The sequence below is a fragment of the Dicentrarchus labrax genome, unplaced genomic scaffold (assembly GCF_905237075.1).
Source record: "Dicentrarchus labrax unplaced genomic scaffold, dlabrax2021, whole genome shotgun sequence".
Lineage (NCBI taxonomy): Eukaryota > Metazoa > Chordata > Actinopteri > Moronidae > Dicentrarchus > Dicentrarchus labrax.
Window position 1 is genome coordinate 20,454,603 of NW_026136704.1, and position 25,401 is coordinate 20,480,003.

The window sequence follows — 25,401 nt, forward strand, 5'->3', positions numbered from 1 at the left end:
GATTACTCTGCTTTATCAAATTTAATTAGATTATAAAGGCTTAGCTCCCAAATAGCTGTGGGTAAGTAAATCATGTGCCGTTTAGGGGCAGAGCTAAAGCCAAGCCAACTCTGTACTGTAGCCACAGAGACAAAATGCATTCAAACAAATTAATAGTCCATTAAATAAAAGCAAAACTCTGCCAGCTAATAGTGCCTTAAAAGCATATTAGCATTAGAACGGGATAGACACTCATTTGTCTGGGGAGAGTGTTTTTAGCAGTGAGAAACTCTGGGATGAGTTAGCAGCCTCGTGATTCTTTCTTTACATACATGTGACATCTGGTGGAGGTCTTTATCCATACAGTGCTGTGAGTGATGCTAACCCTGACATGATCAATTCTCTCTTTTCTCCCCCCTTTCTTTCCTTTTTCTACATTGTCACTGAAACTCATTCTTCTCATTTAAAAGGTACTGTATCTCCCTTGTATCAATTAATCTCACTCTCTTCCTCTGTTTGCCCTTCCGCTTTTCCACTCCCCCGCATCCCTGCATCCATCTTGTTCCTGCCCTCCCTCCCCCCCAGGCCCAGCCACCACTCTGGTATTCCCAAAGTCATCTGCAATCAGACATCTTCAATGGATTAATTACACTGTCCTCACACAGCTTGATTGAGCATCTAACATCTACACCCCACCTCCTCAGACCCCCGATGCTCTCTCCTCACCTCCACCCACTTACAGGACCTCGAATGCTTTCTTCTCACCCACTTTTCATCTCTCTTTCATGTTTCCTCTCCTTCCTCCTTCCCTTTGTTTTTTTCTCCTCTCCTCTACCTTCAACTCCAGACCCCACCTCAACCTCCTGTTCTCTAAAATGACCACAGCGGTCGTCCCCCTCTTCTCTGGGCTAGGGAGCCTCGCTAATTGGACATCGATTGGCAAGGCCCTCTCCATGATCTCTCCTGAATATCGGGATCACGCTAATTGAAGAATTAACTTAGGTGAGACGTGAACCTGGAAGAAGGGAAGACGGAGATAGCCAAAGACAGACAAAATGCTTCAGCTTAAAGAAATACAATAACGTACACAAGGGGGTGCATCCAGGCGCATTCACGGGCACTCACGTACAAAAAGACATGCAAGGAATCGGAGCTCCTTCAAAGACAAATGGGTATAGACATTTTGCCACATGGTAGGATTCACAAAAGGTTACATTGATCAGTATTATCTAACTTTAATCAGAGGAGCTCCCATTAACTTCCTTAACAAAACATGAAAAAAGAGCAGAGGGAAATTAAACAAACTTCTCCAGAGGAACAGTTTAACTAGCAGCACTATCTTTACTTATGTTTAGCACATAAACACACACAGTCTCTTTTTTACTCCTCCCTCCAACACACACATGCACTTCACATCAATCATGGGTCCCAGACCATAACCCCAAAAGCGGAGTGCTGCTTTGAGTCATTCTAAAATCATGATGGATGACAACTTCCCAAAGCAATCCCTCTGCGTGCCAGCATCATTTAACTAAAGGCATCAAGCTGCCCCAGCCAATACCACTCGTCCGTTTCCCCGTCCTGAGAGCGCTGGACAAACCCCTGACATGATTTTGAAAAAAATAAAAAATGAATAAAAATCCTCCTGTGGAGACATATGAAAGCTGCCACAGAAGAATGAGCTTGGCCCGAGTTTTTTGATCATGAGTCTATATTGTTTTCCTCCCCTTTCTTGAGCGGTATAGATGACGAGAGAGGAGATTGTGAGGAGGTTAAGCTGACCTCAGGCTCATTCTTTGGAGCAGGCTTACCCTGGAGTGTGAGATGACAAAACATTTAGCCCGATCTCACTTGCAGCTCACTGACAGGCTGAAACAAAAGAACAGCCTCGGAGGAATTTAAAATCATTGAATGAATGTCAATTAATTTCACAGGACGGAGTTGAATTGATTAGAATATAAAACAATCTTTCTTGAAAGCAAAAGGGAATTGATGTCCACGGCCTTCAAACAACGAGAGTGGGAAGACAGAAAAACGACAAAATGAAAGAAAGACGGCTGATTTTGTGTGTATGTACGTGTGCCTTGCAGTGTACGTGCCCAGGTGCTTGTGTGAGTGTGTTTGTGTGTGAGCTCAGCAGTTGTGTTGCACGCTTGGCTGGCGGGGTGTGTGTAAAGTAATTAACATGATAGCCTCCCTCTCAGCCTGATAGCCTGTTCCCTGCAGCGAGGTCGTTCAACAGACACCAACAGACACCTGAGCTGCGTCTCAGACACAACCCTGGAACGCATCTCTAATGCAAACGCACACATACAAACATGTTCAAACTACATATGCCTGGTACCAGCAAATACTGGGAACACACAGCTATCAGCAGAAATGACATGGTACATGTATACCTGTCAGCAGCATATTGGATGATAGCTGACAAACTGTTTATTCAGAATAAACTGACACTTATTAATTCATCTTGACATTAATGCAGGCAAAATGCATAATATATATTTGATATATATGGAAGCAAGAAATAGAGATAACTAGAAACTCACTGCCAACGCTGCACAAAATGCTCTAAATGTTTAATTTTAATAAGAGAAAATGCAAAGATGTTTCTTCTGAGCATTTGGATCTGACATTTTGATATATGTCTTTTCTTTAAAGCAGCTATAATCAATGTTTTTTTATGATAACAACGTATCTAATGACCAGTGAAAACAATATAACAACGTGAAAAAGTCGCTCATTGTGATGTACTTACAAAGAATAATCACCCGAATCGGCAGCTCCCCTCTGCTTTATGAAACATCATAGCAAGTTTCATGTCATTGTTTAGCTGTCCGACCCACAACTTTACTGTTTTGGTTTGCTCTCACCACTCTCATAGTGCTGTTTTCAATGACAGACCTCCAAAAACCCACTGTACTCTACCTGCTCAGCATCAAAACAGCAGAGAGACACAGTTAGCTATTTGATGGTCGCTAAAAAGCCAGATATTTCCCTCAGGAGTTGGTAGAGACCAAAAACAGAGCTAAAATAATGTGACTTACATTCACCAGGCGGACAGAAACAAGACTCCAAAGGAATGATAATGTTGCTCCGTGACTGCTGGATGTGTAAATAAGCATCTGTAGTGTTAAGTTCAACTTAAAAATGTTTTCACAACGTGTTTCCGCTGTTATTGCAGATTTAAATAATGTACATTTTTGGAGATTACCTACATACTGTATGAGAATATTGGGGCTTTGTACATGCATGAATTATGCTATATCAGACTTATGACCATGCAAGATGCGTTCAAGACTTATGGCAGTTTAATTAACGTAGGCCATGTCTACAAACATTTTTAATATTAATAACTTTTTTAGCATCATCCAAATATATTATGGTTTAGCCTGTATTGAAACATTTGTTTTGAACCAAGGAATAAAGGAATTTTGCTACGTGGTTCTGTAGTCATGAAAGCTAAAGTGGTTTTACTTTCTAAAAATTTTAATCTAATAGATTTTGGTCCTGCTAACTACATAACAAACATGGTAGAGGTAACGAGACATCCTATATGAGCACTGGCAGCCAACAGAATGCTGACAATATCCTTCCATTTCTTCCAATACAATGTATTGTTTCCCTCTTCTTCATCCCTCATAACCCTTAGACCTTCACTCTGGTCTTCTAATCCTAAAACTGTGGTTTGGTGAAGACCCCCAAACACCCCCTTTCACCCCCATACAGCCCTCATTTGCTGAAGGATTAGAGTGAGGGCACCGGGGTCAAAGTGAGGCCACCACCAGAGCGCCTAAAAAAGAAGAAATGCACACACACCCGGGACCAGGGAGCCACGAATACACAAGCAAGCACATACACATTAGCACTGCATTCACTCCGCACACATGGCACTGCTTTAAAGCACACACAGTCTAAGAAGCATTATGTATTCACATACTGTAGGTGCGTAGGCAGGACCCTCATCCCCAGACACGTACTGAAACAGAGACACAAATTTGCATGAGCATGTGCTGAACTAAATAAATTGACCTTAACTCTCTAAGTCAAAAAAACACTAATACATATTTGTGCGACTTTAAAAAACCAGGGTCAAATAACAACTTCAGAGAAAGGAGGGCTGTTGATATATCGTAGCAGCTTTAAGGCGGCATGAAGCACACCTTCGAAGTCTAAGTGAGAGAGAAAGACAGGAGGGAGAGTCAGCAAGAGAAGAAAAGTGATTGTCAGGGAGAGAAGAAACATCACTCTGAAAACTTCTAAAGAAGGCCCTGCTCTGGGTTTTAAATGCTCCCCTCCCTCTATCACTTGCTCTCTTCCCACTTTCCTCTCATCCCTTTCATGAATTAAAAGCACGACTGGTCTGTGGGGAGAAGCATAGTTAATTCCGATCAGATCTCCTCCTCCCCCCTTTCTAGCTAACCCCACCCTCCTCCTCTCCTCCCTGGGCGACGGTTGCCGTGCAGTCTGACAGACGGAGATGGGATCTGACAGTAAACAGGCGTGCGGATGCCCGGCGCGTGATTGACACGTAGGCAGGTCGGCGGGGGCCCGCCCCCCTCCTAATCCTGCCCTGTCAGCTCTAATTGGGGAGGTGGGGCTCTGTGTCACCAAGGTGACTGATTGACAGGACCTCAGCTTTGCATAGATATGAGGGAAAGGTGGGGAGGTTCACGCATGGCATAACACTGTTAACACTACTATACTGCTAATAGAGATATGTGTGTGTATGTGTGTATGTGTGTGTGCGTGTGTGTGTGTGTGTGTGTGTGTGTGTGTGTGTATGTGTGTGTGTGTTCATGCACATTCACAGACGCCCAGATGCAGGTGAACACACTCAAGAACATGGCTGAGCACACAAATAAACCCACAACAATAACCATGAACAAAATTGACATGCATACACAATGTGTGAACGCAGGGTGCATCTACAAACACACACACACACACACACACACACACACACACACACACACACAATGTCTTGACATGCTGTGATGAAGAGCAGAGGTTGTAAATGCTACAAGTGCTGAGATACGGGATGCAGGGAGGAGCCATTCAGAGGTCTTCACCATGTCGAGGCCAGTGAACAACATGGCAGGGGTTAGGCACTTTACTATAACGCTCCAACCCGTGGCCACGCAAACGTATGTGCTAATGTGTTAAATGAAAGACTATCTGTGCGTATATTTATGTGTATACATGTTGGGGTGATAACTTTTGGACAGTGGTTCTCATCTTGGGGGTCAGGACCCTTTGAGCTAAATGCTAACATCAGCATACTAACATGCTCACAGTGACAATTTTAACATGTTTACCAGGGTCTCCACCATTAGGGATGCACCGAATATTCGGCCACCGAAAAATTACTTTCATCACCGAAACAACACGGCCGAAACAGAAAGTTGTGATGACGCAAACAAAAAACGCGGCCAGCACACGCTTGTCTGGATAAGCACCAACATGTCTGCAGTGTGGACGTATTTCAATATATCTGAGAAAGACCCACGGATAGCGATTTGCAAAACGTGTAATGCTGAAATTTCAAGAGGGGGTGCATCTGCAAAGAGTTTCTCCACGTCGGGTTTAATTTATCACCTGAAATCCAAACATCATGATTGCCATTCTGAATATGAGAAGAATGTGGCACAGAAAAGGAAAATCAATCCGAGCACGCCCACTCCGTCTGTGGCGGACGTTTTTGAAAAGGCAAGAAAGTTTTCCAGTGATGGTGCCAAGGCAAAGGGCATTACCCAAGAAATTATGGAATTCATTGCCTTAGATGATCAGCCATTCTCTGTCGTAGAGGATGTGGGATTAATATTTTCAGACTTTTGTAATTGATTTATTCTTTGAATTGCAATGCCTTGATTTTAGTGAGGTTAGTACACAGTCATAGCCATAAATGCAATGGTACTAATAATTGGCAAAATAATTTCTTTCGGTGTTTCAGTTTTCGGTTTCGGCCAAGAATTTTAATTTCGGTGCATCCCTAGTCTCCATCTTACTCAAGCTTGCAAAAGCATGTTAACACTTGCTAATCAGCACCAAACACAACAAGTACACCTGAGGCTGATGGGAATGTCAGTTTTACACAAGCGGCAAGCTCCATGGCAGAAGTAACAAACACTGCAGTTCCTCGAATGGCTACTTGAGGCTGACTCTTCAGCTAAATTTCCCATTCATGACAACTGCACTGGGGTTCATTTTTATATAACTTGCCTGTTTAAACTATATTAAGGCTTAAAGTTATGCACAATGAATGGCATGGCTGCACTGAGTGACAGGTGTGTGCAGTAACAGGCGGCTGTTTTCAGTAACCAGGCTTCATTCAACCCACCTCAGCTCCACCTACGTCTTTGCCCATTTTTAGATTAGCCAGGAGCCGGCGGAGTCAAGACTACCAGAAACCTATGGCTGATGTCAAGGAGACTAGATCCATTTTTAATAATACAATCTATGGTTTTACAATTATTTTGTCATAAAATAAATTATTGGACAGATTAAAGTTTTGACCTAATGATATTGCTAGATGAAAGCACCAATCAAACAAATTTGGTGATCCCGCTGACTTTCATCTAGCAACATCATACTATGATTACATTTCATCCTGAGGGGAACATGAATGTCTGAACCAAATACAACGTCAATCCATCCGATAGTTGTTGAGACATTTCACTCAAAACCACAGATGCCAACCTCAAGGTATTGCTGGAGGAAAAGTCAGGGAATCACCAAAGTGTTTAATATTCATCCTCTGGACAGTTAAATAGTGAAAACTAATGCAGTGTAATACTCTGCAATGAATTATATTTTTATGAAGGGTTTAATCTTTTAGAGATGTGTTGATTCAACTTAACAATCATTTTGGAGGCTGCAGTTGGTGGTATTGTTGAATTGTACTGAGAGGTGATTATATTGTTCATCCCACGTGCTTTATAACAAACCAAGTCACTGGTCACCTATTTCTATCAAACAGGGTAAACTAAATAGAGACAACGCTGGAGTTTATGTAGGCTACCCGAAATTCTGTTCTTTTCTCTAATCTTTGCTTTTTTCTTATGAAATTCTGGACAGTTTTACATCCTTGAAAAAGGCCTTAAAGATTATTAAAGTGCAAAAATATGAGGAGAAAAAGTCACTCTGGTTAAGCTGCTCAAAATCTCATAGAGAAACTATGATGAGGGGGTGTGCTTTACCACTACCTGCTTCATTAGAAGAGGTTATAAACCAAAAAGGTTGGGAGCCACTTGCTGTAAGACACCTTCAAAGTATGTGCTCCGAAGCATCTGAATTTGTATGGCTAATTATAAACTGTTAATTTTAATACAAAATAGCTCATATCTTTGTGTATGAATGTATGTTAGTGTGTGTGTGAGTGCATGTGTGCACGTACATGTAAATGTGCATGTGTGTGTTTTGATTGACAGCTGCCACTGACCTGTGCCAGTCAGAGTGCCATGCTGCGGGGCGGTGGGGTCGATCGCTACGGAGACGACCTTCGCCCTCATCTGCATCCTGCCTTCATTAGCAGAGCCAGGCAAGGAGAATAACAACCCAATAAATTAATAAAGAGAAAGAGGGAGAGAGGAGAGAGGAGGGGAAGGAGGGAGGGAGCGGACAAGAGGAGAGCAGGCAGAGCAAGGATAAAATGGGAAGAGAGAGTGAGGGAAGGATGGAAGCAGGCGCGAGGAAAGGGCAGGGAAGGAGAGGAACGAGAGGAAAGAGCGACGCACTGAAGTATAGAGAGCTGAGAGCGAGGAGATGGAGGGAAAAGCTGAAAAAATAGAGCGTGTATATGTACGTGTGAAGGCTAAGGGTGTGCGGTCAGCGCTCAGGTAGAAAAAAGCTAATGAATGAGAAGTATAGAGAGGCTGAAGAAGATGGCCAGAGAGAGTTAAAGGTATATAAATACTGAATTTATCCCAAGCCCATAAAATTCAAATGCAGATAAAAGATGCATCTGCAGTCAACCAAAATTTGTAAATTTACCCAAGAAGGTCTGGAAACAGATTTTGCCAAAAATATCTCTAGGGCTGATTTAGAAATGTGGCTCCGAGCCCTGTTTAAACAGAGTATTGATACATTACCATCTGTACTGGCTCTTAAATGCCAGTATAGACAGTGATGCTCTAACTGGTCCACAGAGCAGCATTTTCACAGGGCCAAATGTTCCAGACCCCCCCCCTTTCATTCATGATTGGGATGAACTTAGCATGCCAACCACATAGCAAACATGTTAATAAAGTATGAGGTTTAATCATCTACTATTGTACATAGCCTTGTTGGTCTTGTTCACAAGCAGACAGAGATCGAGGAAAATACTTCTTGAATACCTCCACACTTGCAGTAAAACACACAACAGAGTCCGGGGGAAGCTTGGGCGTAAATAAATTATGAACAAGTATGTTACGCGGGATAGACTGTTGGTTGGGAGCTTTCCCAGGAGGACTCTAGTAATAATGCTTTCTCATCTTCCAGCAGAGTTGTATAGCATACACCACGTTCCATTACTCCATCTTCATCAGCATTATGGATGGAAATATAGCCTATTCTTACGCCATTGTTTTCAACAATTAACAATTATCTAGTGTTCTACATGAGACAGCACTGGTTTTGTCAGGTGTAACCCCCACTGCCCTATCAGAGGAGCTTAAATACCCCTTCACTGATACCACTAGTCTGTACTGAGTTTAAAGTGAATGTTAAAGTGGATATTCTTACAATATTTTTTCATGCAACTTAACTGTCAATGTTAAGGCCACTTTGGTCAAGTTTGCATACTATTACCACCTGGAGTGGCAGAAGCTGGACATTTCAACTATTTACTTATAGCTTACTATTTCCACCATTACTTTTTTAACAATTGATCCATTACTTCTAGAAAACTATTTCAGGCAGGGGAGCTCCCCTGAAAGAGACACGACCTCCCCAGAAAGCCTTGTTTAAGAAATTCAGTGGGAGCTCTAAAATATCCCAATTTGGCACCACTGGTTTTGTCTACATATTCTCCTGTATATATGTGTCTAATAAAACATTGCTGTCCATCCCTGCTGTGGCCATCCATGCGCAGGGGCACAGTCAACACACGTTACGCACCATACATCTTTCTCATTGTTTCTCAGAGGAGAGCAATTAACAAAACATTACAATGGTAAATAGTTTTTCTGTTTCTTCTCTGTATGAACTGAAATGTATTTATAGTATATTTTTGCAGGTAGGCGGGCGCATTCATGTATGCATTGTGTGACGTGTACAGTAGTGAAAAGGCTCAAAGCTACCTTGTGATTCAAACCCTGATTTCATTACTTTTAGCTATTTATTCTAATAAATTAACAATTACTCCTAACTAATTTATCCAGACTTTTCCTTTCCTGTCACTCTTCCAACCTGCTTGTCATCCTCTCTCTCTCTCTCCCCGACTTTCCTGTCACTCTTCAGCTGCTACTATCCAATAAAGGCAATAAAAAAGCAACTGCAACCTTTCCTGGGCTACAAAGACCTCTCGTTTGTAGAGAAATACAATGGCAAAGAGATCTAGACCAGTTTTCTGACTGCAACTTGTGCTAGAGAAAAAGACTGTATAGATAGCTCAGCTTGAAACATTGAGAGATGTTCATCGAACCGATCACTGACCAAGTCTAACTGAATCTGGGGAGACAACAACACCAACACTCTCAGGAGTGTCGTGCCGCCTGCTATAACCACCTAATAACACACATCACATCAGCAAGACCCATCTGTTGAGAAGACACAGGTAATGTTCCTGCCCCTGTTTTCTCTGCCTGTCTAACTGAGAAGTGCTGGCTGTTCAGGGTCGAGGAGTGTGAGCGCCAGGGAGCGGGGCCTGCTGTGCTGGGGAGGAAATTCTCAGGGCGATCGATGCAGAGGATTAGGGCCGGCTTTGGGGCTCAGAGGCCTGGATCTGAGCAGTATTCTCAGTGGGGCCCCTGGGAGAGCTGGAGAGGAAAGCTAGAGTAGAGAGAAGAGGAGGGCCAGGGGAGAGAGGAGAGAAGGCTAACCTGGAACTGTCAGGAGGCTGAGAGCGGGTTGGCCAGGTTGGGAATAGAAGGGCAGTCATGGTCCCACTTGACATTATGAATGGTGCTGAAACTCTGCCACCCACTCAGATAAACACACACTGGCCAGTCTGATTGGATGAGCTAGATAAAAAAAGAGGAGGGAAGAGGAGATTTAATGTAACAAGAGAGCGAAAAGAGATAACACACATGAAGTTGGTTATTTTCTCTCCTTACACTCCATCTTTTAATTTTCTTCAGGCCAAATCGGTAGTTGTCTTCTAACTTGATGAGTGCAGCACACAACAAAAGGCTTCCTCCGTCTGTGTGTCTGCCTCTGATGCTCATGATTGGTCAGCCCATTCGCCAGCTCGCCGCTCTCCCCCGGGTACAAACGGTTGGATCCATGATTCATTTTGCAATGAGGAAGGAAAAAAAAGAAGGAGAGAGCGCATGTGAGAGAAGAAACAGCCAAGACCACTGGGAAATTATACGGCGGAGCGGTGTGGTGGATCTGGAATTAAACGGCATAATTAATCAAGCAAAAAAACAAGCACGTTGCTCATACATTTATTATTTGCATGTTTTCCACTTCAGGAGATGTAATCAGCAGATATACGTTGGGGCCCCTGATCCGTGTCACAGGGACCTGGAGGCCGAGAGCCTATTTCGACCACTGACCCTAAAAGTGTAAAGTGGGATCAGTTCTGCTCAATGCTTTATTTTTTTTCTCACTGACTATCTTCCCCACACAATGCCCTCTGCCTCTGAAGTAATCTCCACAACAAGCAGAACAAGTCCCACAGAATCATGTTGTCTCCCTGTCCTTTAAATTAGGGTGTCTGCAAAATTGGGTTCACAACTCCTCGCTCTCTGCGGAGTTGTTCTGCATTATGCAGTGTGTGCACTTGACCCGATGAGGGAAAAACTAGCCACTTTTAGAAAGACAGCGTGGAAATATCACAGCAATATGATCACACAGCAGTAAGGAGCTGACAAAACCATGTAAACACCTCACAGAGTAACCTTAAAAATAAGGAAATCACCATTGCAAACACGGCTACAAAAGGTCAAATTAGGTTGCATGCTAATTAGCAGCACTTGCTATACCCCTGCACACTACTATATGTCCATCATACTATATCCTTATAACAGCTGTTCCTCTTTTGAGTCGTCCACGCTTAATAATTTTCTTTAATGACGCACCTGCAAGTTGGGCACAGATGATTTGGCTTATTTGAAGCTAGTAAGCAGTCTCATGTTGCTTTGGAAGCTCATTCATCAAAGTACTGATTGCCAGGTCTCTTTTGTACAGTCTTGTTTTGTAATTGGCAACCTAATATGAGTGTCTTTAATGTTTTAATGATGATTTGGTTACTTAAAGGTATTTCCTTCCCATGTGGTGTTTGCATGATTCTGCCTGCCCTTGTGGGCTCTGATATTTTCCAGGTAGCTTTACAAAGAGTTCATAATCCAATACATTTAGGAAGCACAAAGTTGTAACCCTTTAAAGCCCTTTAAACCCCACCACGACCCTTTGTGCCATGCTATGATGTCTACAATATGAGCAGTAAACCACAGGGTTATGTTTCCCCTTCAGAGTCTTTTAAAAGTGTTCGGTCTCCTGAAAGATGACAAAACTCTCCAGCAAAATAAAAAAGGCAAGATTTTTGAAAATACTGTAAAAAATTAACATAATTTTGTGTCTACGTGTGTGTAATTTTTCCTACCTTGTTGATCCTCTCACAACCCCTCAGATTTATACACCTGGAAGGCTTCCGTCCATCGAGGTCTGCAACAACTGACCTTAAGGACAAGGAGTCTTTTCACATGAGACATTTCAATAAATCCTGTAGAAAGTTTGCACATACAGTACATTACATTTATGCACACTATATAGCTTGTTTTGATATATTATTATCACCATTTTGTGGTGCCATAACATTACATTTTTCCTCCTGGTGATCAATGCAGTTTCATCTACTTATATCGCAATAAGGGCTGCTAAAAAAAAAAAAGTCCATAATCTCCCATCTGTGCTGCAGTCACACTACATTTCAAGCGGGTATTAACAGAAATAATATCTACATCGGTTATGCTGGTAGTAAGAGTATAACGGGTTGTTGTTATTGTAGAAATATTGATGTGATCCTGCCCCACCCCCCAGGATACAGAGCAATAACTCCATCTTTCACCTCCATCTCCCGAGCATCCACCACATGTATCTAACCCTCATTATGGCCATTATGCATAAATACATCCGCCAAACACATTGAAACGTATCACTTTCCAGCTGGTCAATACGGCTTGTTCCTGGAGCGCCGTCATCAATCGAGGTATCAATATGGAAACACCACTGTGACCCAGACATTAATCAATGGGTTCCTCGGGGGAGGAGAGAGAGAGGGGGGGGGGAGGGCAGGGGCACCTAAAATCATCAATGAGACGGATCGGCCCGCAGTCAGGCTCGGACAGTCCGTATTGATAAGAGCATTTCCACCTGTAGCGGCCGGAGCGGAGAGACAGGCCCGCATCTGAATTCAATACCCGCCGCCGCAGCTGCGAGCTCGAAGCCCAGAAAGACACGGTTGAGCGGAGATACGTGCCTCGACTCATCATAAGACCAGTCTCTCTTTTTTTTTTTTTTCTTTTCCTTCTCCTTCCTCCTCCATATAGGTCCCCCTCCTCCTTTCTGTCTACCTCAGAACTTTTTTTTTGGTCATGCCTCGCACTAAAGAAGCACATCACGCCTCTAATACAGAGCAACAATGACTTCAAATTAAGTTCTTTGTCTTTATTCCGCGGCTTATACTTTTCCCCGAGCATCCTTCCTCCCTCCTTCTCTCCCTCCTCCTCCTCCTCCATCCCTCCCTCCCTCCCTCCCTGCACAATCTCTGGAGTTTAGTCAAACCTATTTCCTCCTCCAACTTCAAACTGTGAGAGGGGGAAGTGGGGCTCGACATCAGTGAGAAAAGTCTTCAGATGCTCGTCTCAGGCATTCATCTCACTGTGAGCGCTGGATTAAAACGTCGTCTCGCTGCTGACATCCAAACCTTGACCCGATCAATTATGTCCATGCTCTGCGTTTTTGCCTCCTTTACCCGGATACAGCAGAGCGATGGTCGATGAGTAGTGTGGGACAAGGCAGCCTCCTAGCGGTGCGTTCCTGTATGCACAAGGAAAAGCAAGAAAATGCCCTGTGTGCAGAAACATTTTTTTTAATTAAAGAAAGAAGATAATAGATTGTTGTGATTCAGTTAAATGACTTGATGGGCACAATGGAGATGCAATAGCTGTTATTCATTTTGCAATTAGAGCGAATTCCCCTCGTGCTTGTGGCTAATCCTGGCATTCCTGACAACCCTGTCTCTATCCCCACGCTGGCCAGCCGAGCAATGTTGACGATCCCCGTATTTGACTTCCAATCAAATCCCACATCGCTCTCTCCCTCATGACACTTCTTAAAGGTTAGAGTTCAAGGGTCGTGTGTCCTGTGTGCACACGGGCCTGCCCTTTTCATTCCCAATCAGCCGCTCTCTCTCTTTCTTTTTTTCTTCCTGTGCCAGAATGGAGAGATGCACCACAAAGGTCATGGACATGGATTTCCTTTTGGTTTGACTCTATGAAAAGGTCAGACGAGGGCACCATGAAATGGCAGTGAGGCCTTCACATCGCCCTCACAGGGACCAGAGTCCTTACATCACCCTGAAATGGCACCGGCTGAGCCCTTCTGGGGCCTGCTCTCACCAGAACCAGGAGGGTCCCGGGGGCCCCTGTGACCTCGACTGGTCCTCCTGTGGCTTTAGTGTCCCTTCAACAGTGTGCCGAGAGAAAAGAGCAATAAACTGTGGTGCAATGATTATCATATGTTGTGTGAAAAAAAACTTTTTAGAAATGAATGTCTTCCTATTCAAATGATAATGAAAAGCACTCTTTCTGCACTTTTCTTGTACAGTATGTGTTAAAGTGTGTGTGTGTGTGTGTGTGCGCGCAGAGCCTGTCTTTCTAAAAATAGATCAGGGTTGATGTGTACTTTGCTCCTACACCCAAAAACTGCACCTAGGGCGGCTGTATCTCTGCTGGTAGAGCTGATTGGTCATTAATCGTAAAAATTGGTAAGGATCCCAGTTTCAGCCCGTCCACGTGTCAAAGTGTCCTTGAGCAAGATGCAGAGACCCCGAAACTTTAAAGATACATCTGCAAAATGAATATAATGTCTCTTTTCAGGTGACTCTTCAAAGATACGATCAAAAACCTTCCTGTGGCCTCTGTGGCAGGGACGGATTTCTTAAGTTAGTTTGTGAAGCCAATTGATTTGCAAAACTCAAAAAGCCACTGAATACCATATAATAACTTTTTCACATAACAATAATTCAACAACTATACTGCTTTAACAGTTTTCTGTCTACTTTTCCCATAGATAAAAAGATGACTAACATCCTAATTAACAGGAAAGGAATGAAGACCATTTCCTCAAATCTGTATTTTTAGTGAATCACCAGATGAAGTCACATCTTGAAGCCTCTAAAATTTAGAAAATGTAAACAAAAAAAGAAAAATATTCTCCCTTTGCAAGTGGTCATCTCTTCTTTCGTCGTTCCTAACGTGCCCTGATTGCACTCCTCTGATTTTACAGATTGAGGTTTTTGTAAATTTGGACAGGTCTTGCCTCATAGGAAAAGGGATCAGAGCTTTCATATGATGCTGATAATTTGTTCGACATTCACAGTAGCTTGACGACATCAAATAAATCTTCAATCAAGGGCCACTTTTCCAGGGCTTTGTTGAGGTTAATTAAAAGTTAGAAATTGATTAAGAACTCATTACACTTGATGCAAACTGTGTCCCGGGACATTCACCTTTCTCCTCCGACTTGATCAGGATAATCTGTTCCACGTGCCACTAATTACTCACAAGTAATGAAGAGACAAGAAGCAGACGTTTTACAAGATTTGATTTATTAACTATGATACAGATCACATAAGGCCTTGCTGTATACACCATTCCCATTGAGACAAATTACCATACTCAGCAAATAATGACAGTTTTTTTGTTTGATGTTATCTTTTCACTTTACAGTACTTCATTTATTTTTTTATTTTTTATTTCCCCCCCATTATTTCTTAATATTTTTTTTTATCATCTCTTAAATAGCGAGAGTGGTGGAGCCCTCTTCCTTGGTTGGGAAGAAATCATGCACTATACTGGGCTGGTCTCTTAATCGTTCACAAAGAAATTGTTAAAAAAAAATGCTTTGTATTTTTTAATTATTAAAATAAAACATAAAAAGAAACTTTTTTTTTTCTATCACCACTGACTAAAGGGCAAAGTGTTAGACCCCCTAACATACCAATAAACAACCATTTGAATATAGTTTTGCTTGTTTCTCATTTAACTTAACAGACATCTGTCACCATTGTTGCAAAAAAAAGAAAAAAACAGAAAAAAAGAAAAAGAAAAGCAATGCAGCCACATTTTCGCTGAACCAAAGTCACATTTTTAATTCAATTGTTCTTCTAAACTGTCACTTTGCTTCCTGTCTCTCCCTCGACCCTTTTTTCCACAGTCTTTGGCTGCCTCACAGTCAGTTCAGTATTAACACATTGATATACACAGGGAACGCCACTGGCCGGCGTTCACACACAAGTACCAGTGGTCACCCCTCCTTCCTCCCTCCATCTCCCAAATAATGATACCATTCACCCGTTTGCTGTCTCTCTCACTCTCCCCAATCTCTCCCCCATCTCTCTCTCACACTTTCTCTGAGGATCAGTGTGTGTAATCTGGACGAGCTAACAGGGTTACACAGCGGGGTAATGACCGCAAGGAGATCTGCATTCCTCTCCTTCACGTTTGTTTGGATCACGCTGGTGTCTGGCCGTCTGCCAAGCACAGCTTGCTAGCATGTTAGCTCAAACCTACCCACCCAAACACACACACACACACACACACACACACACACACGGTAAATAGGTAGTGTAGACTGATAAAAGCTCATCTAAGAGTTCAGTGATTGGTTAAAAGGTTTTTTCCCCCCCTTTTGGGCAGAGAGGACAATCTGGGGAGACATGCAGAGATGCAATTCAGTGTCAAACAGAATAAGTGACCTTGGTGAGCATCTGCTTAACATTAACACGCATAAGTTCACATGCGCACACTCTTTGTCAAGCTCACACAAACACAAGAGACATATACGTGCACACACACACACACACACACACTTCAAAAAGCTGCTTCGATCAGTGCTCAGCAGTTCTCCACGAGCCCCATCTCGCTGGTTTCTACGGTAACAGCAGGCTGGGCCGAGGAATTCTGTGATGCTCCATTCCAGTCATGCAGACGGATGAATGGACTGTCTGTTCGGTCTGCTGTCTCTCCCAGACCCAACTGTCTCTCTTGGACAGGGAATGACTAGGGGATGTGGTGGCATAACAGTGACAGCGGGGGGAGTCTGATGTAGTGGTTACACTCATGCAAATCATATTTCGAGTCCACCAAAAGCTGGTTTGAGTGTCCTTTCCAGAGGCATAAAGCTGTGTCCTAAGAGGACAGCATGCCAGGGCCTGGAGCGAGGGTTACCAATTACTTCCGATGATAAAAAGCCTCCCACCTGTCAAAGCTTGAGCCTCGCTTCCAGCTCTTACTTTCTGGCCTCTAATGCTACATTGTGCCTCAATCTCCTAAATCTTAATTTCCTTCCACTCAAATATGGTGTCTGGGAAGAGGCATGCACTCCTCTACAAAAGGGCTGAGTGCTTTGGTGAAGTGGAAACTAACAACAAAAGAGAGGCAATTTTATTCACTGCATGTCTAATCAACTGCAATGTAGCCACATCATTTGTGGCTACAGAGTCTGTATCTATATAATCACAATTGATTTGTACCAGATTTAAAAACAGCTATTGTTCTTTTATCTACACTCTTAGACTTCATGAGCTCGAAAGTGAATTTTACCTGACACACAAAGAATAAAAAATCCCAACAATTGCACCTATAAGAGAATCTGATGCTACAAAAACCACAGTAGGAAAATGGTGCTACGCCCATGCAGTAGCAGCGGTGAGGTTATGGCTGCAATACCCATTAATTCCTCTAGATGTCAGTGGTGTGCTCCCAGAGAGAGAGAGAGAGAGAGAGAGAGAGAGAGAGAGAGAGAGAGAGAGAGAGAGAGAGAGAGAGAGAGAGAGAGAGAGAGAGAGAGAGGGTAGGGTGTATGACAAAGTGAATGGTGGCTGTCATGTCATGGCAGCTCCAATTTAAAATGTGCCTTCAAAGTGCTCAGGAAAGTGCTTTTTGAACAAGGTCCTTACTGTGAAAACTGCAGAACTGACTCGCTTGTAAAACCACCACAGTGTGAAAGAAGCAACATGACAGGTGAAGGTCCAACCCTGGAATTATTCCCACTATCTGCCTAATACAGGGAAATTCAGGTAAAATGAAGAGGCATGGATACATGCGCACACGGACAGATAGACAGTCACACAGACACTTACACGCCACTCATTGAGCGATAGGGCCCGGGTTTCTCTGTTTCCCAAGATTTTGTAACATGACGAACAGAATAAAAAATGCATTAGGACAGTGGGAATGTGAATGTAGAATCAAGATTTGGACCAATTCAAATAATCCACTTTTTAAGCTGTTTTCTTCATGTGTTTACAAAGAGAGGGCATGAGGTCGAAGTTCAAAGAGAGAGAGAGAGAGAGAGAGAGAGAGAGAGAGAGAGAGAGAGAGAGAGAGAGAGAGAGAGAGAGAACAAACAGGAGACTGGGTAGAGCCTTCCCAGAATGCCACGGGTGTGAGAGCCCCCATAATCCTTTGCTCCGATTTGCTGCCGATCCGGTTGGTTGAGACTTTTATTATTTTTTTTTTTTCTGTGCTTGGCATACTGCCTCGACTGAAACTTGTCAACTGAATTTGTCTGCGTGTGTGGGGTTGACAGATAGGAATGTTGCAGAGGACAGAACATCCTGTCGGGTGAGTAATAACACGTGTTTCTTGCTTAAGTCCTCTGTACAGTGGTGAAATAAACATCTGTTCAGGACTCATTTACTGCTCCACTTTGCCCCAGCCGTGGCCTCCAGGGGGGTACAGAAGGTGGGCCGGGTTTGCAAAAGAAAAACGTGCGCCAGCCACCAAAATTCCCAGCACAGTAATAGGCTAAGGGATTGAGGAGGATGGTTGTTGGAGGCACACTGGCCACTGGTTGTTTGTGTAAAGTATGCGTCTGTTTGTGTGTGTGTGGTGAAGCAATCCCATACATAACAGAGTTCACATTCCCCCCCCCGTACTTTACTTCGGAGTCCCTCCCTGAGTCCCTTTCACAGTTACTGGCAACATCTCACTCTTCATTAGTTTGTTTGTGTGTAGGATCTCTATAAGGCAAGGAGGGCAGGTCTAGGTGAAGTGAGACTGAGAGACAAAGGGATAAAGTAGCGAGGAGGGAGATAGATCATACTGCCAGTTCAGAGGCTCTTCCGTGTTCCCCTTTTCTGCCTTGTGTGTGTCCATTTTTCTAAAACGGAGGCTCAAACACCCCCTTCTCCCAAACATGTAGGTTTCTCCCTGTACATACTGCATCTCACTCAACTCTCCCAACTTCTCTTCCTACCTCCTGTTCTCAATTTATCTTCTTTAATTCCTTCCCAAACTTCAAAATCTCTTATTCTGAACCCATAAATCTCTCTGAATCTTGTTATCCGTCCTCTTCATTTATTTTTTTTCCTCTTTCCCTTGATCCCTGGTTCACAGCGTGTGTTGTTCCGTAGGAGGGTGATGGGGGTGCAGGGAGGGCGGCAGTAGGGCCGGGATCGGGGACTGGGGGGTAGGAGGTGGGGAGTGAGGTGGGGACTGATGTTGGTGGTGATGGTGTTGTTGGTGGTGGTGGTGGTGGTGGTGGTGGTGGATAGGAGGGCCGTAGTGTGGAATGACAGGAGGGGTGGCGGGGAGGACGTAGGGAGTTGGGGACGGAGTCGGTGAGGATGAGTAGCCACCAGCCATGCAGGAGTAGGCAGAGGTTCCTCCACCGAAGGAGAGCGTAGAGGTGGGGGAGCCAGGGAGGCCGTCGGCCAGTGGCTGATTGTAGAAGAAGTATGCGCACTGGTGGATGAAGCTCTCGATGATTGTCTGGTAGGTTCGAGTGGCGGTCAGAGCGTCCATGGTGGTGAAGTCTGGTCTCATCAGTGTGGGCCAGAAACAGATGGACAGGTTCTCACTGGTCATCAGGTTCAACTTGTTGTTCTGGCTCACCCTGAGAAACACAAACAAACAAACAAAAAACAGAAAATTTACAAAAAGGATGCTTCAAATGATCTGCTGCTGATCGTGTCCTCTAAATCTCCTGATCACATAAGCTGTTGCAATTATGTAAGCCAAATTATTACAAAGGTTTTTGCCCCTAATATGGCATAAAATAGGCTACTGAAACAGCAGGGGTCTCTTAGTTCCACAATGGTCCAAGAGAAGAATCAACTCACTGTTTACTGCAAATAACAATTATTTTATTACTGATTAATCTGCTAATAAATTCCTTGGTGATGAAGAGTCCTTGGTGATACAAAGCAGAGAAGGGCAGAAAATCCTCAGACTGGAGAAAGCGGAACCAGAAAATGTTTAGCATTTTTACTTAGAAAATTACTTTAACGATTGATCAATTATCAAAATAGCTGCAGATTAACTTCCTGGCAGTCAAGCAACCGAATAGTCAACCAGTTGTTGCAGTTCTAAAACTTTGCATTTTTAAATAATATAACAAAAAAATCCTACAGCCATGCTAGCGGTACAAGCTCAATGCTAATGCTAACATGCTTACAATGTTAGCACATTGATGTGTAGGTGTATTCACCATATTTATCGTCTTAATTGAGGATGTTACCATGTTAACATTAGCTAATTCACACTTCAGACAGAGTACAGCTTCATCCTCTGAAAGTTTGTGCAATATTTTATGTCAATCCATCTAATAGTAATTGAGATAACTTCAGTCTGCACCAAAGTTGGACTGACAATGTCTGTAGTGTAGAATGTGAATTGTGCGCAAATCAAATTAGTGATCCTTCTTAGACTGTTTCATTTGAAGGAGGTTGAAGGGATTTTTTTGCCAAAAAAGGTAGACAAAAAGCTAAATTTTGTATGAAAGTTCTCTTATTGTTTTAATCATCTTTAATCAACTTTTATCTTGGGACCTCTTGGGGCTCCGGATTGATAACCACCATCTATAATATGGTTTAAATTATACAAGGTTTTCCTGGCCTTTTTGGAGCACTGTAATCAATTTGTCATACCTAAGCTGACATACATAATTACAATCCACATACAAATGGATAATAAATCACTGCGTTAACACAGATCATGACTCAGCCGAGTAAAACCTCTATTTTTTCAGTGTGCTTGTTTCGGTGATGTCACCACAGGGTCACTTGACTGGGTGACCGACGGTGTAGTCAGCACAGCTGTCAGAGGCCGTATCTGACCCCGTCACTCACTCACTTGTTCAAGTGGCTGATGACATATTTGAAGACCTCGTAATTCTCCTTGGGGAAGCGGCGCAGAATGTCCTTCATCGTCTGGAAGCGCTGGTCCCTATCGTTGATCTCTGAATGGTGGCAGAGAGAGACGAGGAGGTTAGAGGAGAGAGAAGACTGGATGAAAGAAAAAGATTAGGGGAATCTGAAGAAAAGATGTCAGGGAAGTGAGAGTACAGAGAGATGAGGAGAGCTGGTGTGTGTGTGTGGGGCGGGGTACAATAGAGAAGAGGAGAGTTTGAAGAGCATAGTGAAAGCAATTGGATTCAGCTCTCAAAATATCAGTACAGGACACAGTGATTTCAACAGTGCGAGTTTCACACATCCCCAGTGACAAAACACGCACGAACACACGCCATTCGAAAACGACTCCAAACTACAGTTCTCCGAAGAAAAAGAAAAAATCACCAGACAAAGACCACACACATTCCAGGGGAGAAACATACACCCATCACAATGTCCTACAGACTGCAGCAACTGACACACAAACACACACACATACACTGGGTGTGTTAAGCCTGATGGCAGCGAGGAGTGAGTCAGAAAAACTGACGTCACCAGCTAACACAGTCCATCCTGTGTGAATGTGAGCGAGGCAGAGAGCAGCAGTGAGAACAGCAGATGTTCTCCTCCACATCACAAACCTGATTTACAATCCGAGATTTTGAGTTTGTATTCCCACCACAATGAGGTCAGTATGGATCAAAAACAGATTTGAGGGGTAATGACTTCACACAGCCCCAGTTCCTCCTGCTGTACATCCATCATTGGTAATCAAAACTTAACTTCCTACAGCTTATTTAAAACGTCACCATGACAATATCCACTAAAATGTACCCACCCAGTTTTTTCTACGTCTCCCTTTTTCTCTACCTCAGTAAAAAAAAAAAAAAAAGCTCAAAATCTGAAAATGTTGACCACAATTTGCTGCTTTCAAGAGAATGAAAGCTTTCTCATCTCTAACTCCACCTCACTTTTCTTTGTCACTTTCTCTTCTTTTTCCTCTATTGTGGCACAGACTGCAGGAGCTTTATCAGGTCTCTGTCACGGCTGAAGGGTCTCGCTGGGGCCGTTAAAAACACACACACACGCGCGTCTTGGTGAGTGACAGCAGACTTGCGGCCAGGGGGTAAATCTCTCTGGCGCTATGCAAGACTAAGCTACGCCTTAAATCTCCATTCCGACAGATTACAAGACACAAAGAGAAAAAGAGAGGCAGGAAAACACTTATTTATCTAACATATGACTCATGACTTCATCCAGGCCCTGTTATCCATGGCGCTCCTGCATCCCTCCATCATGTGCAATCATCCCCACATCCTCCTTCCTGAAGCCTTAAATATTCTCTCCTCCATCCCTGTTTTCCACCATTCTTGGCTCCTCACCGAATGGCAAATCCAATTCTCCCCATGGATGGATTTGGATTGCAAGAGTTTTGCTTGTTAGGTCAAAGAAAAGTTACAATGAAGGCAAAAGGATTTAAGGCAAAATCCAATACACCTCGGATTTTTACAAAGAACTCTCTCCCAATTTTTTACCCGTGTCCCCTCACAGAGCCCCAGGACTTACTGAAGGCCTCCACCAGCTCTCCCTGCATGCTGTAGGGCACCAGAGGCTCAGGTAGCTCAGAGAAGAAGGCTTTCATGGCTCCGGCTACTGTGTTGATGGTGAAGTCTTTCTCCACCAGGTCCAGGTTGTGGTCTGGAATAAATGAAATGGAAAGAACACACATCATATATACGTATCACAATTTTACATGCATACAGTAAATAAGAGAGGTGGGGAAAATAAACACCTTATAAAACACCTATAAAACAACAGTCATGTAAAAAATAAAAATAGGTAAAGCTCACTTTGGGAATGTTGACACAACCAGACTTGGCTAGTTTTTATAAAAAGGTATACCTAGGAAGTTTAGGGTAGACAATGCCATCAGCATAACATAAAGGTTAACAAAAACTTGCAAAGACATTTAAAAACAGTTCTCCCTTTTTGTAAAAGTACCTTTGTGTACAGTGAAAGGCACCCCATGAAGCTGATTTACTGTTATTGTTATTAACATAATAGTGATATAACTGAATAAAAACTGCTTGTTCAACAACACAGCAGGGTGACTTGAGAAATCAATGTTATATCCGGTTACGGTTTTCCCAAAACTGCCTTAATATCACAATATATAGAGTAACTACAATGTAAAATGCCACTTGCAGTGTTGTGGTGTTTTGTTTATGGTTGCTTTGGATTGTGCACAGACAAGCCTGTACAAACAGGTCTGTCCTTGACTTCTCAATTCATCATTTAAAAAAGGTGCAATGTGTAAGAATTGAGACTACTCGCCACCTGTCGAATCCATACTCTCATAAAAAACAAGGGGAACATATCAGGTCATAGCTGCTGCCAACTGCCATTAACTAGTTAAGTCAGTTAGCTGTGCAGCTAACTTAGCAGTCCTAGCACAGCAAACACGGACAGGCCAGGACCAACAGAGGCCAGTTTAATGACAGGAAATACAGTACAGAGGTGATTTACAGTGGCTCTGACCAGGACTATGAGTCAGAGGAATGACACAGTGAGTTCAGGAGAGGTGTCAATTGGGAGAGGAGGGACAGAGAGGTCAGGCATCAGAAAGGACAAACTAAACACTGACACTAAATAGGGGCGTTTGCGCTTTTTTGTGGCCACCGTAGTTTCTCCTTGGCGTTTGAAGGGGAGGGTGAAGCGAGGAAGTTGCCATCTGCAACTAGACTGCTAGATGCCACTAAATCCTACACACTAGACCTATAAACTCTTAAATCATACATATTGCACTTCTAATAAAAATGAATAAATAACAAATAGCATCTTTGGTGATGTACCATAGGATAATTTTGTTAAAAAATAAAAGTAGAATAAGCCGTAGACATATATAAAGTAGACTTGAGCAGAGAGAGACAGCTCAGAGAGCCAGACAGCAAAACCACTAGAGTGGTGCTCTAGCGAGAGCATGTGTGTGTATGAGCAAGAGACCTAATTAAAAAAGCCATTTTCTGATAACTTTTTCCTTTACAAAGGTAGTATGTGTAGAAGGAATAGAGGCAAGAAAAAAGCATTACAGATACGGTTAGCAAGTTTTTGAGAGGGACTCCAATTTTGAGAGTTTCCAACATGTGGTGCTTCTGATGCTGCTTTCTCCTGTAATGAGTTATCTGAATCTTCAGGGAGCTGATGAAATGCCATCTTCAGTATGGCTATGAGACACATACACTGTAGTTTTCTCCTGTAATTGTCCTGTCCCGTTGGCCCTCAGGCTGAGGATGATTCAACGCAGGACTTCAACTCTGATTACCTGAGCTGGATTTTAACCTCAACCAGGCGTGGACGCCCGTGTACGCGTGTGTGTACACGCCATCTTGCTCTGCTATCTATCTCGGCAGCAACATGCTTCATTAACCAAACCAATCTGGAGGTAATTAACTGCCCAGGCCAGATAGACACACGCATGGAGACACACATTGAGAGCACTTGTACAGTACACACACGCACACAGGAGCAGGTAAGAGATTGAGGAGGCAGTACTATAGTCTAAAAGGAAGCGAAGGCCAATTCCCTCGGTAGAATTAATGCTCCCTGGTTAATTAAGGAGATCCAGGCTTGTTATAGATAGAGGCGCACACACACACACACACACACACACACACACACAGACACACACAGACACACACACAGACAGACAGACAGACAGACACAGAGACAGAGACAGACACAGACACACACACAGACACACCTTTTTCTTCACATCCAGCCAGTAAGTGGCATGGCAATAAGCATGTGCACTCATGTATGTGTGAGTACTGTAAGCAGAAAGTAACGCACCTTGGTCAAATTGCCGCTGCATGACCTCCATCTCTGCCTTGTTCCCGCTGACCCTGTAGATGCCCTCTGTGCTCAACCCTAGTGGAGAGGGAGAAAAAAAGGAATGTTATTAGCTCAGTGTTCTTTACATGTGTTTTATTTGTAACAGGTATTTACAGTAGCAGGTCAATCACCTCCAAGAACCCTTTGATATAACACTACGTGGGGAATAAATGCACTCTGAAGGGCTGAAAAAGTAGAGCGACTGCAGGCTGCTCTAATGGCCTCTCCCCATGTCCCGTTCCATCTAAACACACTATTAGCACTATTTATTAAACCCATAAAGCACTCCTGCAGGCCTGCTAAGAGCCCACTGGTGCACTGTCACTGGAAGAACTACAGATGCCATGTGCTTTTCATCTCATACACAACTTCATACTACTACTTCATACTTCATACTATTTACTGAGGATTTGCAGCCTTTCTTTAGATAATTGATCATCAAATTGCGTGTCTGTGTCAATGTGTGGCTCTGTTTGGTTGAACACAGAGAAGGTTACAGACAACTTTGGTCCATTTAATAATTCAGATGACAAAAACACTTTACTGGCCACAGTAAAGTATACTGAAGGTGAATACATGGGGTGATTTAACAAGAGCCCTTCATTGTCACTGCAACAATACAAGACAAAAGAGCAGGAATGCAATAGTCAGCCAGTTTCTTCCCTTCTGCTTGAATATGTTTTTTAAATGCCTCACAGCAGGTTCAGTCTAGTGCAATATGATTGAAGAAGCCAATTAAATACTTATTAAAGAGGCCTGTGTGGATTTTATTATCTGTTTACAGCAATAATCTATTCTATTATAATCTAATAATATAATATAGTCGAGAATTTCAAAGTGTTAACAACTACCAAAAATCTCCCACATTTATTTTTCTTAACTCTGGGAGGCCTTCTTAACTCAATCACTGATCATTTTTCTTGAGCTGACAATTAATGACTAACTAAGCTAAGCCTCACATGCTGTATCATCCTGAGGGAAGAAAG

The 25,401-nt window shown here is 43.1% G+C and overlaps 2 protein-coding genes across 15 annotated transcripts in view; both read right to left on the reverse strand.

Moving 5' to 3' along the window:
* The window catches only part of npas1 (neuronal PAS domain protein 1), a 63,748-nt gene extending 50,675 nt beyond the window's left edge, over positions 1-13,073 (reverse strand). For 2 of the 13 annotated variants that reach the window (XM_051397822.1, XM_051397816.1), the window contains exons 1-3: positions 10,236-12,413; positions 10,002-10,142; positions 3,920-3,958 (exon numbers count right to left, since the gene is read on the reverse strand). The gene's annotated coding sequence lies outside the window, so the exon portion shown is untranslated. The other 11 variants (XM_051397820.1, XM_051397811.1, XM_051397821.1 and 8 more) reach the window with 9 other exon arrangements.
* A 1,866-nt stretch (positions 13,074-14,939) lies between these two features.
* arhgap35a (Rho GTPase activating protein 35a) overlaps positions 14,940-25,401 on the reverse strand; it is a 62,063-nt gene continuing 51,601 nt past the window's right edge. For both annotated transcript variants that reach the window (XM_051396897.1, XM_051396898.1), the window contains 4 exons: positions 24,374-24,451; positions 22,091-22,222; positions 20,487-20,592; positions 14,940-19,248 (listed from right to left, as the gene is read on the reverse strand). In XM_051396897.1, the coding sequence (XP_051252857.1) occupies positions 18,744-19,248; positions 20,487-20,592; positions 22,091-22,222; positions 24,374-24,451 (821 nt within the window). In that variant the 3' untranslated portion in view covers positions 14,940-18,743. The remainder of the gene's footprint in view (positions 19,249-20,486; positions 20,593-22,090; positions 22,223-24,373; positions 24,452-25,401) is intronic.